The 20,066-nt window shown below is 38.9% G+C and overlaps 1 protein-coding gene across 2 annotated transcripts in view; it reads left to right on the forward strand.

The window, feature by feature from the left end:
- The window catches only part of LOC117415355 (protein O-mannosyl-transferase TMTC2-like), a 137,972-nt gene that overhangs the window by 73,166 nt on the left and 44,740 nt on the right, over positions 1-20,066 (forward strand). For both annotated transcript variants that reach the window (XM_059026942.1, XM_034025592.3), the window contains exons 3-4: positions 14,339-15,188; positions 18,166-18,280. In XM_059026942.1, coding sequence (XP_058882925.1) covers positions 14,339-15,188; positions 18,166-18,280 — 965 coding nt within the window. The remainder of the gene's footprint in view (positions 1-14,338; positions 15,189-18,165; positions 18,281-20,066) is intronic.

Consider the following 20,066-nt stretch of genomic DNA (forward strand, 5'->3'; position numbering starts at 1 on the left):
ATAAGGTCCAAAAATGGAAAGACCTCGATAAATCTGGATTATAAGACTTGTTTATAATGGTAATACTGATATGTCTAAACAGTTTTGAGGTTCAACAATGAGCTGATCAGTATTTTACTATATAAACATCTTGTTTGCTTGTCAATGTGCCCTCTGTCACACTACTCCAGTCTCTTATTACGACATTCACACATACACATATGTAAGTACCTGTGACAGAGACACAATGATGAATCTCCCTCCCGACCTGTGAGGGCACTGTGTAAAGGGAACAGAGTGCCCTGGACTGGATGGCCAGACAATTCATTCCCAGGGTTAGGCGGAAGTCAGACATCTAGAAAGGGGGCGGAGCTATAGTAAACTAAATCATTGACCCGGAAGGGAAACGATGTGGCAGCTGCGGATTGGAGGAGAGGTTGCAATCGTTAACCAAGGGGCCATGATTGACGGTATATAAGGGGATGTAGCAAGGTGATCTGTTCCTTTGTTATGGTTAACACTGAACCAGAAAGAGAACCGTATTGTTATTGTGAGTGTTTTGTTTGTTTTGTCGTGTCTAAAATATACTTGTTATTAGACGGCTAACACGATCCGGAGCTGTCGCTAAAGGCCAGCACCAAACCCGGACAACACTACACTTGTGTCACAATTAACTGTATTTGCACCACAAGCACTATAGCACTCACTGAGGATTTGTGATTGTGTTTGTGTTATTTTGTGGGTGTTTAAATACCGGGACTATTATTTCGGGACTGAACCCGTGGAGTAAACGGAACAATACACAACGCTGTGTATTGCTTGTCATCATTATTGTTTACTGTTGTCATCAGACTTTGGTTTACAAAATAAACCATCATTTCACCAGTACTTTGTTGTTTGTCCTTGCCTTGAGCACTGCATCACCTCTACACCTGCACACTGCAAACCACTTTGCCACAATACCTGATTTCAGATTACAAAATGTCAGGCAGTCATTACTCTTAAGTTCCAAGCCCAGTGGGCTGGAGGTCATAAGGGGGCTACAGTGTGCTTCAGGTCCTCCCTGTAAAGATGGAGCCTTGTAAAGATGGAGAAATGGGAAACAATCCCTAATCCTCAGAGCTACTGACCACACAACTGGTTGTTTATGAGCAGCAGGTACTGGACAGCACTACTTAATTATGAGGTTCTTTTTTAAATGCGTTTAAGCATGCCACAGGTTTTCCAACCAACCAATCCTGTAAAGTACTCCTAATGATTTAATTGTGTCAAGAATGAAAGGATTTAGATAAAGAAAAGCATTCCAGTAATAGGCCTACTTGAAATTCGTCGCAAAGGATTTTTGTATTCACATGCCTGCTTCAAGGGTACATTGTTTCAGTGCTAAACTGATTTAGATGGAAATGAGCTGCAGTGGTGCCTACTGGGAGGTGTTAAACCTCTTCTTTTAAGATAAACAGGATTATGGATAAAGCTTGCATTCCAAAGCTTTTAGTTTAACGAACTAGGGGGGCGCTAGAAGACCCCTTGCAGTTTCAGTAATTGAACTCTTTATACGTTTAGCTCCTGGTCATTCGACTTGGAAGCAAGTTAGCGGATGCAGATGTTTATTTTTTTATTAGAATATATTAATGCTAAGCAGATATGATTAGTGTGATTCTGTTGCCAGGCAGGGGTTGAGCAGTGAATCGTCTCAGTAACCGTGTCGTCATCTTCAAGTGCTATTGGATATTTTACATTAAAAACAGGCAGATCTTCTGATTTGAGGATCATCTCAGGTTCCTTTTAACAGATCAGTTCTCCCACACAGCTTGATGGAGTGTTGGTAGATAGAGTTTTTTCCAGGCAGACCTTAGGCAAGATATGAACCAATAAATGTAACATCCAGGGGAGACAGAAAAAGATTTCGTGGTTATGGTCAGTGGTCAGCAAAAAACAATGGATCACATAATATGTGCTTGTTGACATGACTGTCAGTACGTGTTTGTCCTCCCCGCTGAAGAAAGAATAAAGTGTAAAACGACCTGTTGCGGTCAGTAAACAAGTTATTTCTCTAAGGAAGTCTGTTTTTGTAGATGTTTTTTCTATGGAGGAATGAGTTAAACCATTTGTATATACAATGGGGGCAAGTGAAACGTGAGAGGAAGTTCAGCTGCACACTCAAGTCTAAAGCCTTGTGTTTGTCCCTAAGCCAGGTACAGCACTTGCCAAGCCTCCTCTGGCAATAGTGAAGATTTAGCTGCCCTCTCACCCTGTTGGAGGGTGGTCTCTTAAGAATTGGACTGATGCTCCTTGACTGAGCGATGTGGGGAAACCTGGCATGGTTCACAATCTGGGCTGTACCTGTCCTGCAGATAGATTGAGGGCTTCAGTCTCCTGTGCTGCCAGCCTCTTGCTTGCATCCAAACAGAACTTCCTCTCAAAGTTTTTTGTATACCCTTTGGAGGAAAAAATGCAGTTTGTTAAAGTCTTCAGTGGCTTTTCTTATTCCAGTAGTAAGGCAAAGGCATGACTGCAAACCCTAGTAAGAAAATCCAGGATTTCCAAACTGGTTTCATTTGGAGTTTGGAGTTAGACTGGCACTGGTGGCAAGAACCATTAAGAACATCTGGAAGTCAACCTATTAGAAAGCAGTTGGGTGCCTGTTGACTGTAATCCAGGGAAGACCAGCATTGCTGGTTTTGGTTAAGATGTTTTTTCTGAATTATTTGTAAGAGGATGACCAAAGTTAAACAACCCCATTTATCTTAAAGCTGACCCTTATTCAGTGGAATATTTTGGAGACAATATCTAACTAACTTTGTCTTCTGGTGAAATAATTGACTTGGTAATCGGTCTCCATCTGTTTTTTCCAGTGGTATAGAAAAAGCTATTTCATGCAATTTTCAGATATCTAAATTACACGTACAACTGCATGTGACACAATGTTCTTGAAATCTGACTTAAAATTATATGGGCAGATCAGATTTTATGACACATTTTGGAATGAGTCTTGTGATGGATTGTGACTTGCTGTCGTCTGCTTAAAGTCTTTATATGGTGGTGGTACCCCACCTGGACAGAGAATTATTAAACTGTGAAGGAGACAGATTACCAAGTCAATTATTTTACCACGTCCTTCAAATCCTCATCTATTAGCCCACCAAAGGTCAGTTTATTAAGTCGTGTCCCACAAGGGGTTTCAGCCCTTTAAAGATGGGGCCATTTTCGATACTTTCATCCTGAAGCCTTTTTGTGGGGTCTTTAAATCACTAAAGTAGGTGACAGTAGCAGAGCTGCATACAGAAAATCAGTTAAATTATGAGCACACCTAAGCAATGATCAGGGCAGCAGTGTGGAGTAGTGGTTAGGGCTCTGGACTTGACCGGAGGGCTGTGGGTTCAATCCTTGGTAGGCAACACTGCTGCTGTACCCTTGAGCAAGGTACTTTACCTAAAATTGCTCCAGTAAAAACCCAACTGTATAAATGGGTAATTGTATGTAAAAATAATGTGATATCTTGTAACAATTGTAAGTCGCCCTGGATAAGGGCGTCTGCTAAGAAATAAATAATAATAATAATAATGATATCTCTTATACTTTAGAAAAAACTCAGGAATTTCACCATTGGATAATTTTAAGGCCCCCAGCAATACAGAAATACTAAAGCAGTGGTACTTATTTTGCATTAATTCTATAGAAGACCTACCTGGCTACCTTTTATATAAACATTGATAGGGCTACTGACATTCTAAATATTATTTTTAGACCCTCAAAATCACTCCAAAATGAGACGCGTTTCAATCATGACTACCCCCCCTACAAAAGGGGGTGTATCTGAGCAAATCTTGATCATTGAGCTTAAATATTTGGCCTGGTTTCATACCTGACCTGTATCTTCCACTACACACTACACAATCTTGAGGCAGGGATTTTCCCAGATTTTGGTTGATTTATCACCGAATGACCCATCTACTACTCTACGCAAACCCTCTCTACACTGTTTGGGATCAACCTCCCCTAAACTAACCTCCTTCTGGGCTCCTGGAGTCCCTGCCTCCCAGCCATTCTGTGTCGTTGTGACAGTACTGGCTGAGCAGCCTTCACAGGCACCGTCTTATTGTCTAAGGGTTCTGTTGTAGTTTTCCTGCAGAGTGAATGCTCTCCTCCTGGATGTAAACAAAGCAAGCCCCCCTGCGCCCGTCTGTGTAGCAGTGCCCTTGCAGTAGCCCCGAGCTGTTTCACAGACATTTTTTGAGCTCCGGGCACGCCCCACAGCCAATCCAGCCCACTGCTCAACTGGTCGCTTAGCAACGCATCTCCTGTTGCGCGTCCCAGCTGCTTTCCTAAAGGCACACATACACTCCACGCACCAGTGGCAGGGCTCTCCCTGTCGCACCTTTACAGAAATTGAGAAATAAGACCGACCTCATTAACGCCATGTTCCTTTGTGTGAAATTATTCTAAACAGTTTCACCTATGTCCTTTTATTCTTTTTCTCTTTTGAGTAAACACTGCTATAAAATAGCGATTTATATTGCTCTCTTGTACTGGAGGGGCCTTTAGCATCAGTAATTAGTGTCAAAAACAATTACCCCTTATTTCTGTCATACATCCATTATTGTAAGTTGTGTGTGACATCATTGGCAGTTTGATTTTTTAAAAAATAGCCTCCTGCCCCTAAGTTACACCCTATAAATGTCCACTGTGTTTATGTATGGTTTCTTTCCACATTTGTCCTCTTCTAAAAGTATACACTGTCTAAGAGCCCCCCCCCCCCCCCTTTTTACTTCCATGAACTGGTATGAAAAGTGAAAAGTGTCATAATCAGAATAAATGGTTCTGAGTAGCTTTCATAGTACTCTAATTCAGAGGCAATCTTATGCATTTTGAACAGCTTTTAAATCAAGGCTTCCATCAAACACTGTAACCCAAAGCATAGAGGTCTAGAAGTTTTTGTTCTGCTACCTAGGCTGGATATTCAATTTCAATCTTTGTCAATTATATGACAAGTAAAAAGTGATCTTTTATTTGAAAGCAGTTAATTAACACTGTAGTAACAATAAATATTGTCCAGTCTTGCTAAATGTAATTTGATGTTAACCCGTGTCAGCTGAGTAAACTTTTCTGTCCAGTATTTTTGGTGTTCACTCTTTAGCAATGCAATCCCTGTAAATGTCCTTGAACACCATAGTCTTGGCCTGCAGAATGTAAAATAAACATCAATAATTATTATTGGTTGTAGTAGTCATAGTAGTCATAGCATACTGTGTATTGAACTATGATTCCCAATGCTAACTGCCTCATATAATTAACTTGTAATGATCCAAATCGAAAATGTGAGAATGGTCTGGTCTTGTTACATCGTTCCCTCCCTCACCAAAAGTTCTCATTACCAACCGTCCTTTGAATTCAGTGAAGGGTTCTCTACCAGCAATTGAACAAGGAATGTTTTTTTTCATTTTACGATAATATAATATTCTAAGCCACCTACTACATCTTTCATACAATATCTTACTGTTGACTTTTGCATGTTTTTTTTTAACATGACTCTGTATCCATTTAAAAGTCTATTTTTATTTTATATACTCTTTGTTAGGAGGTGTGCTCCATAGGTATAGTATTAGCTGTTTGACTTAGCCTAACCTTGGTTTATAATGACCCAAGCTTGCTGGCCTAGTTCTCACAGCACTGATATTTTTCTATAAACACGACCTTGTGTTGTCTTACAGCAGACTGGCCATGGAGACACATTATTTTAAATTAGGCCAATTTTAAATCAGGAAATTGTGTATAGAGACCTCCATGAAGAAATGGGACACTTAGTAGCACAAATCTCATCAGAGACTGGTTATACTGGCCACCCATGGCTAAAGACATAGAGCATTGTATCACACATGTATACTCCTGTGTGAAACAGAAGAGGCCAAGCAGGGAAGTTCGAGCGCCTCTCAAAAACATTGTGACAACCTATCCTTTTGAGTTAGTATCGATAGATTATCTCCATCTCGAACACTGTAAAGGGGGTTATGAATATATCCTGGTCATCGTCGATCACTTTACAATGTTAGCGCAAGCTAATGCCACCACTGATAAATCTGGCAAAACAGCAGCAAATAAGATTTTCAATGATTTTGCATTGAGATTTCGCTTCCCTGCAAGAACCCATCATGACCAAGGTGCTGAATTCGAAAATCAAGTGTTTAAGCAGTTGAAAACATGTTGTGGCATGGCTGGCTCTCGTACAACATCATGCCACCCTCAAGGCAATGACCAGGTCGAAAGATTTAACAGAACTTTGTTGTCAGTGCTAAGGACTGTAGAGAATGAGCAAAAGGCTAACTGGAAGAAGTATGTGAATAAAGTTGTGAATGTTTACAATTGCACAATTTGTGGCACAACGAGATACTCCCCATTTCATTTACTCTATGGAAGGTCACCACTACTGCCCATAGACTTGGTGTTTGATTTAAATTGTGAAAAATGTGCTGTGAACTATACAGGATATGTGAAAAAGTGGCAACAACAAATGAGGGATGCTTACAACATTGTGAACAAGAATGCTGCTGATGCTGCTAGCAGAGGAAAAAAATATTATGATCATCAAGCCAGTGCAGCAGAACTGCAAATTGGTGTCCTTGTTAAAAATCTGACTGAGAGGGCTGGAAAATTAAGGTTTTACTGGGAAGGTACAATTTACACTATTGTCCAGAGAAAAGGCGAAAATAGCCCAGTTTATGAGGCGTCACCTGAGAATGGGACTGGGAGGTCTATAATTTTGCATCGCAACTGTTTGTTACCCTGTGATTGCTTTCCAGTAGAAACTTCTGAAAAAGACAAGTAGCATGAACAGGAAGCAAAGAGTAAGACGGAGCCAAAGGAAACATCTCACTCGAGTGTTGAGCGATAAAAGTAGTGATAATTCAGATAGTGAATCTGAATTCTGTGTATTCTGGCCAGCTGAACATAGGGGTAATTCTGATCAGCAGAGTGATGATGATCCTCAAGATACTGTACCACTGAATAATACAAAATGGTCCAAATGTTGCAACTGAGGTAGTGAGCCCTGTTGTCTCAGATAACAGAAGTAACAGTGAACAAATACAGCCTGATGTTCTAGAGAGTACAATAATGCAAGCACCAGAAAATACTGGAAATGTATCAGAATCCAGGCAGGCAAGGGTTAGAAGAATGCCCCAAATCCTTACTTATGACAACTTAGGGAGTCCAACTTACCAACGTGTGAGCCCTAGTATCAAATGATGCCCTATCCTGTGTTCGGATATCGACCACCTCCTTGGATGGTAAACTGTCAACCCTTGTGGAATCCACTAGCAGTAATGAATAGGTGATAGAGGGAGAAAAGAAATAAAACAAAAATGGCACTTTTATTCATATGAAAAAAAAAAACAGTTTGTTCTTATTATTGCTCTACCCTGTATTGTTGCTACATAGTATACATTATATTGTTTAAAAGGTTCTGAACATCACTGGCCCTGTTGCTGGTGGTTCCAACTGTATGTTGCTGCTAAGGGTGCCAATGTTGGAATTCCAAAGGGTAACTGGGAGGATTGATCAACCTGTCAGGAATATGGAGCACAGTGGGCAGAATGGTGGTGTTCATGGGTTATTTTAGGTTCATGTTAAAAGGGAATTTTGAATAATTGCTTCTGAATGCAGAGGAGAGTGTGGGGCACAGGTACAACAAAACAGGGGTATTATTAAAAAGTAAAATCTGTATATAGAATTTACTTATGCAACACCTAATAAAAGACATAAGGTGGCATGTGTGGGCCGTTTTTTTTTGTTGATAATGCACATTAAAAAGTGAAGACGCATTGTATGAAGCTTGCATTGCCTGATGTGTTTTATTTTTATTTTAAATATTTACAGGTATGTAATCCCTCCCAAATATATTTTGTCTCTGTACATGTTGTGAACAAAAATGAGTTTTAATCCTATAGTTACTCCATTCTCACCGTCAAAGTGTGTTGAAATAATACAGGTGGATCCATGTGGGTCTCAAAATGGATGCCGTAGGAAGTAATCTTGTGTAGGCTTTGCATATGAGGTTGGCTGAAATGTGTTTATTTCATTATAAAGGTACATTTTACTTTGTCCTGTATGTGTGTACTTTATTGCTAAAGTCACTGAAAATGCTGTAAAATGCCAGTTTTTTTGATAATGCAAATTAATAAGTGAAGACGCATTGTATGAAACTTGCATTGCCTGATGTGTTTTATTTTTATTTTAAATATTTACAGGCTGTGCAACATATTCACTAACCAGTGGCAGCCAACCTAGCGTGTGGAAATAAGCGTGTGGAATAAGTACAGTGTTCGAGTCATTTAAATAGAATGAATAATGTTAATGTGTGGAATGTATGCAAATTGTCACAAAATACCATGAGGGAGGTATTTGATATGCAAACCATATTCAGTTAAAGGCGCTAACTTTACGAGGTGCCTCAGCGTGTGTTAAAAGTACCGCTTATTGAAACCAGGCGGTGTAACAGAACCAGAAGAAGAGCTGCACAGGACAGCGAGAGGGAGAGAGTATTTCGAACCAGGAAGACGTTACTAGAGATGTGTGAGGAGGCGGTAATAACTAGATTGAGCACAGATCATACTAGGCTTATATGTAGGGCCACGGAAAATTCACGATATTATGACTTTTACAGAAATCGTGTATTTGACTGCCTACCATGAAATAAGTATTTTATGTTCCTTACAGTATTTTACATTACTCTTCACCTCTCCTGTTCATGTCATGTCAAGTAGAGGCAGCGCTATAGTAGCTGTACACGGTCCGGTGTCAATGGCATGCATTGGGTTACTACGGCAACAAGGTCAAACAAATACCGGCTTCATGATTTGGTGAATTCCTCATACTGTACAATGACATAACATGCGAGTCAGATTCGGGAAGTTTAAAATGTTTGTTTAGATTTTGTTGATATATTAGTTTGCAGTGTATTATTAACATTAAAAATGCAGACAAAAAGCTAAATTCATTAACAGAAGATGACGTTCAGAGCTACGAAAAGGGGATGTTGCATCCCGAATTGTGGAGCTGTCAGACGAGAGTATCTCCCTAAAGTGTATGCAGCACAAGAAGCAGGGCCGTGTTAAGCCAATGGGCTACATGGGCTGAAGCCCAGGGCCCCGCCTCCTAGGGGGGCCCCGTCGTTCCTGTAAAGTCAAACTGATGATGGTTGGCTAATTAAAAAACATGGACTAAACAAAACAATTTGCCTATTTTTAAAACATTTTGTGTCCTTTTGCATGCCGTAGTTATTTGACAAATATAAAAAAATCTTATTCTAGCTATACCCACTGGCGTTCAACTAAAATAAGCTAAGCTGAGTAGCTAGCGGCAAACATGTCACGGAAATACCAGAGCGGTGCGAAAAAAAGAAAAATCACTAAACTCAAACTAGCTAAAGCCGAGGCGGTTATACTGTAAACAGTACCCCAAAACTAACTAAATTCTTTAAAAGTCAGTGTCAGAAGAATGAAAGTGAGGAAGAGCCACATGAGTCAGAGGAGCAGAGATCGGCAAGTCGGTTAGCGCTGAGTGCACAGCCAGAACAGCAAAGGAGAAAAATGAGAGCCAGCCATTGAACTGCCAAATTAAGGCGGGAGAAACTGACTAAACAGATAATGCTATTGCTAGCTCCGATACGGCATGTTGGGGTCCGATAACCGAGGAGGTGAGATCGCACTGGGTGAGCAAGGGCCCCCTTATTTGCCAGAATAAAGACAGTAATTTTTCCGCCTCAGAGAGAATTTAATGAATTACTGAATTTAATGACTCAATCATTTAAGTCTCATGTCGATTGAACATGACCTGCTTCGCCAAATGGACTTAACAGACATTATTAAGGAGTTCTCAAGTTTGAAGGCAAGAAGCATAAGATCTAGCAATGGTAAGTCAACTGTGTCTTTATACTTTGCAATGTTAAGGAGGCTTGAGAGTAGCGCCGATTACACTCTGTTTTTGTCTAATGTCATATCATGCTGCGCTGCCTGATAACATGGTCCCACCGACTACGTTGATTTAATTCGAAACGATGCTGTCGGTAATGAGAGCTAGTGGTAGTGCCGACTACCATACTATTGTGCATGCCATAGCTACTGTGATGTGAGTGGTAACGCTGTCCACTGCCTATTCGAATGACATGATTGTGTTGGTATTGTATGAGATTGTGCATGAGCGCAGAGCATGGGGTAGTGGTCAGGGCTCCGGACTCTTGACCGGAGGGTCGTGGGTTCAACCCCAGGTGGGGGGACACTGCTGCTGTACCCTTGAGCAAGGTACTTTACCTAGATTGCTCCAGTAAAAACCCAACTGTATAAATGGGTAATTGTATGTAAAATAATCTGTAAAAAAAATAATGTAATTGTATGTAAAAATAATGTGATATGTTGTAACAATTGTAAGTTGCCCTGGATAAGGGCGTCTGCTAAGAAATCAATAAAAATAAATAAACAGCTGATTGTACAGTATTATGGTTGGGGGGAGGGGGTTTCAAGAGGGCCCCTGAAATGTTAGTAGCCCTGGGCCCCCAAATACCTTAATACGGGCCTGACAAGAAGAATATTTAAATGGCAAAATTAATGATTGAGTGTGTTTGCGTTGTATGCAACGAGGACACTGATGATCAAGGCAACTGTGTTTTGTACATTATTTTCATCCCACAGAGCTTTACAACTGCTTAGTCAGAGGAACATATTGCTTACCACACAACAGTAGTAGGTCAGGCTATTTAAAATGTTTGTGAAGAATGACATTGATTTCAACTGTGTGTCTGCCTTAATGTAACAGAGGAACACTAGCTGTTTACGTCTATGATTAGTTGTGTAATTATTATTTTTTTAATTAATTTTATTTTATTAGGTTGATAGGCTCAGGTGTCATATATGATGTTATATCATTTATTACTAATTTGACGGCATCTGTGGTTTTAAAACTTCATAAAAAATAATTTCTACATACTACTAGAAATATAGTGTGTATAAAGAAAAACACAAAAGCTTTGTTTTTGTCATTTCAGGTTTGCAGTTAACGTTTCTCCCGTCTTTAACATTTTGGACTAAAGGCAGTAAAATAAGCTATGGAAATTACACGATGATTGTAATTAATGTGTCAATATAAATTTTAAAGGTTTATAAAACTCGAAAATGTTGCTGAATTTGTCATTCAAGGTTGTTTTTAAAAAATCTGTTTTGTCTGCTTGTTACTTTTTTTGCAGCCAGCACAGACTCGAGTTCCAGTGTTACATACTTGTACATCCTCAGACAGTCCGTGATATATGAAGATTACGAGGCAGGTGTATATGCAACAATTTTTGATATGTTCATATATTTATATAGTCACCATGTACGTGTGAGATTTAAGTAGGCTATGCTTAAAATAGCTTTAAAATATACAAAATAAAATTATGGATAATAAATTAATGTACGGAGTGAGAGCTAAGGTGCAGTCATAATAAATACAAGCAATCAAATGGCATCACTTTTTTAACATTAACAAAGTGACATTTCACCAAATTGTAAATATCGATGTTTTAATTGACTGAGCAAGTGCTTCGCTAACTATTAAATAATATTAAAAAATAAATCAGAGGGAGATCAAGTTGAACAAACAAATATGTATTTGATTTGCAGAGTTAAACATACGTGTTCCATTAATAATTACTTTCTCCGCTTTGACTGTCTAGCAGCACGCTGTGAGTCTTTGGGTCAAGAAAGACCACTCCACCCTACACTCATTGTGACAAACTCAGATCCGTACTTGCCTTTTCTTCGAGCGTCCTTATATACTATAAAAAAGTGTGTGTAAACCTTGTGCATAATTCTGCACGATGTGACAACTTGCAAAAATAATCATTTAGTTTGCTTTATTTGTACGTATAATTAGCTTAGTGAATAGAGCCGAACGCTGCTTCATTTTTGTGCGCAGTATGGCTTCCCCCTGCCATGCGGTAATTCTGGTCATTTACCGCCATTTAGTGCATGAGGCACAAAGAGTTGTTCAATGCTCTCTGCATGGGGGAGCTTTGTAGTGCTGTCAGGTGTTGTAATTGTGAACTGATTTGGGATAATAAAATATACAAAGTTTTAATTTGCTGCTGGTTTTAATTACATTTTTTAAAGAGACTGTTCAGAAGTGTAAGATCTATATCTGATTAATCTTCTAGTATCATATATTTAGGGATTCTGATTTTTGGCTACTGCACAGCCATTGATACACAGACGGATGCTGAGCGAAACCTTGCGCTATGTTGACATCAAGGAAGAGAGCATCCGCTCCACAGGATTAACTACTACGCAACCCTTGAACTGCAAGACGGTGCTCGTGAAGGCATTGCCCAGCCGAGGCCCTTCGAAGAGACAGGAGTTGCCGTGAGGATGCCGGGACTCCATGAGCCCAGAAGTAGTTTAGTTTAGGGGAGGTTGATCCCAAACAGGGTAGAGAGGGTTTGCGTAGAGTAGTAGGTTCCTGGAGCGGGACGTTTCTTTTAGTGGGACTAGCGCTCGCTATTTGTGTGGCAAACTTTTATTTTTAGCTTTGTTTTGTTATGTTTTTTTTTTATTAAATGTGAAACTAGGGCTACCATTGCTGGTACCCTAGTGTCAGCACTCACGTTACTTATATCTGCGCTCCTATGCGGCATGTCAACACCCAATGCTCTGTGTCTGCCTCAGTATTGTTCAGTGACGACCCACACGCGTTACACTTCACCCTGTTACAGTTTCACAGTCAGTGTTTCCAGCTGCCTATCACAGATATTTTTGCTGCCAGTTAAATTGACGGTTGGCTTTTAAAACTGTCTCTCATGGGTATTTGCCATTTAATGGAAATGGTGTGTCTGCTTTTTTGAGAGAAGTTATTTTTCTGTACACAGTTCTCCCATGTTAAGAGATTGAGAGACAAGAGCACATCAGTTGATGTTATATTTGGTACACAGTAAAGTTATTTCATATGCTGCCTTCATACATGGATTTTTACTTTTAATTATTTTCTTTTGATTACTTTTTCCTGATGGCAGTTGTTCCTTACATTTCACTCTTACAATTGAAACATTTTAGATTGTCACCAAAACCAGTATTTGGGAATGTGTCTAAAACAAGTGAAACGTACCCTTTTTGAGCAAATAAAGCAAACTTAAGTATTTTCTTCTATTACCTGGTACACTTAATAAAGAGCTGTTCTGCAGGCATCATTTAAAAAAAAGCCCTTTAAACATCTACTTTCCAAAACAAATACTGAGGGGAAATCATGAACTCCCCTACAGGGAATATCATTGAGCTGCTTGCTGTACTAAGTATACGCTTGCCAAAATGAAAAAGACATAAATTCTTATAAATGTATCAAGTCCATTTCCGTGCAGGATGTAAGTATGTGCTTTATATCAAGGATGAGATATGATTTATGTGTGCATTTATAAATCTGCAAGATTGTGTTATTTGTATATTTATCTGTGGTTAAATAGGCCAGGAATGATGCCATGAATGTGTGACAGGGAAAGAAAATCTCATGGAAGTACATTTTCTTCACTCTGGGTGCACTTGAACTGTATTTAGAGATGCCAGGCAAGAACACACACACACAACCTTCTATGAGGTATAATATTTGCATACATTTTAATGAGGATGTAAATGAAAAGAGACACTTGAAAGGTAGAAGTTATTCAATTATTTATTGTCAGTCAAATTCTGAAGCTGGACAAACTCACACAATGGAAAACTGCCCTGCAGCAGTCCTTGTGTTACTATAGATGCAGTGTTTTCCTGTAGTGTTGATCCATAATAGTTTGGCATCATATACCTAAGATAGCAAGCATCATAACATTAAACCATGCGTAAGTGTTGTCCCAGTTCTTGGAAAATCAGTGAAGAGCACCAGGAGTCTTCGTCTCGTCATGTTAATTGCAATTTTTGACAATATTGTTATAACATACCTGGTAAGAATGCAATATACATTACATGGCTCTCTGAATAGAAAATTGTAATTCAGCAGATACTTACATTTTTCTTGATTTACCCCAAGGGATGAAGTACCTGGTGATGTTTGCTCTACTGTCATTTTTGTTTTTGTTTTTTGTTCATCATGACCTGGTGGGATATATAATTCTTTGTCCTTCAACGCATTGATGGCCCAGGCTCAGGTTGACCTCATTGCCTACAAAAACTGGGATAATCAACAGTCACCAAGGCTTCTGGTCTAACCATTGGTCACACTTCCTTTGAGATATATAGACCACCCATCCTGCTTGGCAGTCATACAGTCAATGCAACTTCGTCAGCTAACTGTGTATGATCTCAGTCTACTGAAATATTCATCTGAAAGTAATTTGCATTTTTTTTTATTACAGAAAAAGAATACCTCCCTGCTTCTCAGCGTGAGCTCCTTGGCTGTCTGGGGTACTATCTTACTGGTGACCCGCTTGTACTGGATGGGCAACAAGCCACCCAGCTTCTCCAACTCGGATAACCCAGCAGCTGACTCACACAGCCTCTTGACGAGGACTCTGACATTCTTCTATCTGCCTTCTGTCAACATGTGGCTGCTGCTGTGCCCGAACACCCTGAGCTTTGATTGGTCCATGGATGCCGTGCCTCTACTCAGGAACGTTGGCGACTGGAGGAATCTTCACACTGTGGCCTTTTATGTTGGATTGCTGCTCCTGGCTTGGGTCAGCCTCAGGAGTCCCTCGAGGGTCGAGGAGACCAATGGGAAAGCATATGTAATGAATGGGAAACATACAGGCACAAACGGGAAGCATACAGGCACAAACGGGCACAGTTGTCACCCAGACATGGGACTCCCAAACTCAGAGTCTCGTCCTGTAAAAAGTACTGAGAATGGTATAAAGAATCATGTTATTCCAAGGACGCCATTGCCCACCACGAAAAACATAGTGGTCTTCTCTTTAGGGCTATTGACAGTGCCCTTTCTCCCTGCCACTAATTTGTTTTTCTATGTGGGTTTTGTAATCGCAGAGCGTGTACTCTACATACCCAGCATGGGCTTCTGCTTGCTGGTGACTGTGGGCATGAGGGCCCTTTACATCAAATTCAGGAGGAGGTTCTTGAAGAGCCTTCTGTTGTACTGCACTGCCACCTTGGTCCTTTTGTACGGGATAAAGACAGTGTTGAGGAACCAAGACTGGCAGGATGAGGAGATGTTATACAAGTCAGGGATAAATGTAAACCCAGCGAAAGGTAAATGCTAGCTCCCCTCCCTCACTGTGTGGTGACAATATATCTGTCAAATGGTACACAGTTGTCTATAAAATTTACCTAAGATAGGTGGATCAGGAATGTTGTAGCTTCAAACAAAAATCAGATAAAGTGGTTTGGACAGATGCCTATTTAACTATTAATGTAAAAGTCAGTAACATATTTTCTTCATCCATGTTGTCTTTTACACAAATGGTAGTATCAATAGGAATATGAATACACTGTCTCTGTATTTATAAAGCATGGGTGTCTATGCAATTTGAATTTTCCCCCTTAATGTTGACAAGAATTCAGCTTGGATCCTGGTAGAGAAGAGTAAAAATAACAGATTTTGACAAAAAAAAAAAATGAATGAATACATAGATAAATGCATTATTATTTATTAAAGTACCATAGCGATTAAATACATGTCTTTGGGGTGTGCTATACTTTGGGTTGTGTTTCCTCGGGGAACAGCATTATACATGGTTAAGAAGGTGTTTCATGTATTTTCTTTACTTGAATTCTACAGCTCGCTTTGGCATATCTTCCAGCAAGTTGCTTGTTTCCTCAAATTTGGCAACAGCTGTTAAACATTTTAGTTAGTTGGGGAAAAATTGGAGACAGTCTTCTGTTATGTACAACTGATCTGTTCTGTAGATCTCTAGAAACTGATACTTTGGAAGTGCTGAAATTACTGTTTTAAATGACAAAACTCAGTAATACCGAATCAAATAAGTTCAAATGATCCTAACGAGATGCTGCCAGATTGACCATAAAAACACGAGCTGTGAAAGTATATGTACAGAAAAGATTTTTTTAAAAATTAAATAAAATGTTATTTTAATTAAAATAGAACAATTAAACTGTTTGGATAGATTCCGTCTAAAATATAACAAGTTGTGATTCAATCCACCCCTTTGTCGCAGGTGTGAAAAACAAACTCCAAATGTTAATATTTCTACGCTACATGAATACTGTATATACTTTGTTTGAACAATATATTGAAAGAGAAAAACACAATTTGATAATTATTGCAAATGCAGAAATCACATCCCTGTTATAATAAGCAGCTTGGCAAACTAATCAAAATATAAACAGAAGATTCATTTAAAAAAATGTTCTGTACTTTACATTAATACTTGACAAAAGTAAAATAATTGAATACAGTAAAGTTCATATCTCCTCTCCACTTTTTTTAAATAAAAAAAATTAAATAACCTTGTAATTATGTATGACATGTTGTTTAAATGTAGAGAAATATAGTAGACACAAATCATTTAAAAAACAGCCTTGCAGGCATATGTTTCAGACAACTCAAATCAATACACCATGTTTCGGGCACTTACAGATCTGCATTTAAAGTGGTACTTGTTTGAGGTCCTTATTTCGGAAGAGCCAGCTGATTGAATTGCCTAAAAGACCTGTGTTGAAAATATCTCCTGAGAAACAAATGGTACAATGATATAAGTATTTTAAGGTTGTGTAGTGTCTTTCTGTACAGTATGCACTCTAGTAAAACTATAGGTATTATAGTAATCTTATTATATAAATCTTACTTTAAACCCCAATGAATTACTATAAATAAGTAGTCATTCACCAAATTACTCAATACTGTATTGCAAAATCTTCACTGGATTTGAAAGACACGATGGGTTGAGACATTGCTAACACAATTTAGTTGTGGAAGTTGGTAATATTACATTTGACAGTAACCTTCTTGCCAAGAAACAAGCTGTCATCTTCTGAGCCAGCAACACAAGAACAGTACAATACAAAAGAGTCTGTGAATTATGTATTTCTATTATTTCCTATTAAATTCTGAGGTAGTTTATTTACTGAGTTAGTTTCTGGAGGGAAATGAGGAAACCACTACAGTGCTCTCACTGGTTGCAGTCACAGTACACACATGGTATATCCAGCAAACCGTGATGATATGAGGAAGTGAAATACAAAGAGGGTATTTGATTGGAAACCATTTTTATTTGATCTACTTTGCCAGTATCTGTTTTTCTGGATATTTTAATACTTCCACGTTGATTGAAAAATATGGTAACCCATGATTCACTCTGTTTTCTCATATTACACCTTAGTATGTTTGAGGGGCAGAGTCGGAGTAATAGAACTAAATATTAGTTCAACTAAATAGCAGTGTTCATTGGTATTTATGATTTTGTAACAATATGAAATGAACATTATAGAGCAATGACCAGTGCAATAACAAACACGGTAAAGGCCGCTACACACCAGACGCGATGCTAAAAGCGAAAATGTGCAGTGATGCGACAAAATTATTAGAACCATACTTTTGATATGCATCTTTCACATGACAGGGGATGTGGGGGTGACACGAAAAAAATAAGATTTAATCAGAGAACAGCTTCAAAGCACAGTGTTCACCAGGGTGAAGCAGTAACCAAAATGATGGAGGAAAAAAAATACTGCCGTGGAAAAATACCCAGAGCTTTATGTGTCTGTGTCGCTTCAGGTGTGTGTGGTCATGTTGCTGCTAAAGTATCTTATCGTCTGATCGCATCACATCTGGTGTGTAGTGGCCTTAAGAGTTGCATAAAGTAGGTGTTGTTTGACTATATTGGTTAAATAAATATAAATATAGAATAAGTAATAACATTAGCAACTATATCAGAACATTAAGTAGAATGCTGACTTTCTTTCCCTTTATCACTCATTGACTGTGCTATTGTCTGTTGATACTTAATTACTTAATGTAATTAGTAAGGGTGGGCTTGGTTTGCAGCATTTAAGAGAGTTTGAACCCCTGAGTCCTTCTCTGGCAGGCTGAGAGCTTGAATGGAGCTCTTTTCTATAGACAGGGTTGGCCTTCAATGGCTGTTTGCTGCTGCTAATTCCAATTCTATAACTGCATTGAAAGTCTTGTAGACTTCATATGTGAAATATCATGTCATCTAGGTTTGTGTTCCAGGGTCCTACTGAATAATGCTTTCTGTCTCCCTGTCAGCGTGGGGTAACCTTGGGAATGTCCTCAAAAGCCAGGGCAAGATGGCAGAGGCTGAAAAGGCCTATAGAAACGCCTTGTACTACCGCAGCAACATGGCTGACATGCTGTATAATCTGTAAGTATGCATGACTCATCTCGGTTCATTTAGAGCATGACGGATTGAATGACACCATTGATGCTCTGCAATAGTGAAATTGTTTGTCACCTCCCCTCCGGGCCTTTTCTGCAAGATGCTGTTTTCATTAATCATGTTCCTTAAACTCTGGGGTGGACAGCAGTCTTTCTTAAGATGCAGCACCAGCTATGCTTAAATTAACCCAAAATGGCAAAGCAAGCAGCATATCTAGTTTTGGGTTTTATAATATGGGACTATATAATCATTTTCCCCTATGGTTTTTGTTTCAGTTTGTGGACTGTTACAGGCCTTTAATAGCAGTGAGTTCACAGCCTTCTTTTAAGCACTGTTAACTGACTGGAAGTTAGCCAAGGGCTCAATAATACTCTCCATATTTGCCATGTCACCCTCAACAATATAGGAGGCTGTGTGGTCCAGTGGTTAAAGAAAAGGGCTTGTAACCAGGAGGTCCCCGGTTCAAATCCCAGCTCAGCCACTGACTCATTGTGTGACCCTGAGCAAGTCACTTAACCTCCTTGTGCTCCGTCTTTCGGGTGAGACGTAATTGTAAGTGACACTGCAGCTGATGCATAGTTCACACACCCTAGACTCTGTAAGTCGCCTTAGATAAAGGCGTCTGCTAAATAAACAAAATAATAATAATAATAATAACATGTGTCTAATGGGAACAGCTGTCTAGTCAGCTACTTGTTATAATTCATTAGTCAGTTAATCGGGACTTGCAACCAATACTCTGTAAAATCAATTCAGCTCTCAGTTCAGTTAACTCTCACATCGATTTTATTGATGTATTCTTCTATCCACTGCATGGTTGAACTGTTATAAGCTTCATTAACCCACTGAGGCCTTGTGTTCCTGTTTATTGCTTAGGGTAATCTGTTAAATAGAGCATACTGTACATTATGGTTCTTATTGGGCACATACAGTATAAACAATGAGGTCAGGTTACAAAAACAGTTAGTTATAGCTAAATCACAAATACAGTCAGCACTCGGATATCCGTTAGCCAGATACACGTCAGTCGCTTTTTACCACCCATGTATTAAGAATAAAATGAATCCCCATTTTATATATATATATATATATATATATAAATGTAACAAATTAATGCACTTGCCCGTTACATACGATTTCCGACTCCTTCACGAGTGTTCTGATACAACGAACATCTCTTCAATGTTACAATTTATCTGAATATCCGTCACAGCCCCGCATTTAAAAAAAAAAATTAAATATGGCATTTTATTGTCTCTAATGCCAAATCAGTCTGTATTATATTGTGCAGTTACACAGCGCTTCCTCCAGTTTCACTTGATGAAAATGCAGCCAAAACAAAATGAATGAGACAAGCTACGGTAATGTAACAGTTCTAGCTACTGTGATGTATTTTTTTTTTTTTTTTTTTGCTTTTGTGCATTTTCATTTGCAAGTGAACTGTGACATTAGGGCCTTATCGAGCACTATATTCTGCAATTTTGAATACTGACTTGGGATACTGTTTTAATTCTGGAAACTGTGGTGGTGGTGTTTTTTTTAATCTTTTGGTATTGCTAAATTGCATTGCCTTTTACGTTTTATGCAGTTCTGTGCATGGATAACATTTAGATTTTATTTTGCTGTTATTTTGGGAAATTTTACATAGCGCTACAATACGTACCGGACTTAAAAGTATGTACTGTATTACAGTTAATGTGTTGTCTCTAGTTTTGGCAAGTGATATTTTCAGAATCATATCGTTCTGAATTAAAATACTACTTCTGTTGAA

Source organism: Acipenser ruthenus, chromosome 7 (assembly GCF_902713425.1).
Source record: "Acipenser ruthenus chromosome 7, fAciRut3.2 maternal haplotype, whole genome shotgun sequence".
Classification (NCBI taxonomy): Eukaryota; Metazoa; Chordata; class Actinopteri; order Acipenseriformes; family Acipenseridae; genus Acipenser; species Acipenser ruthenus.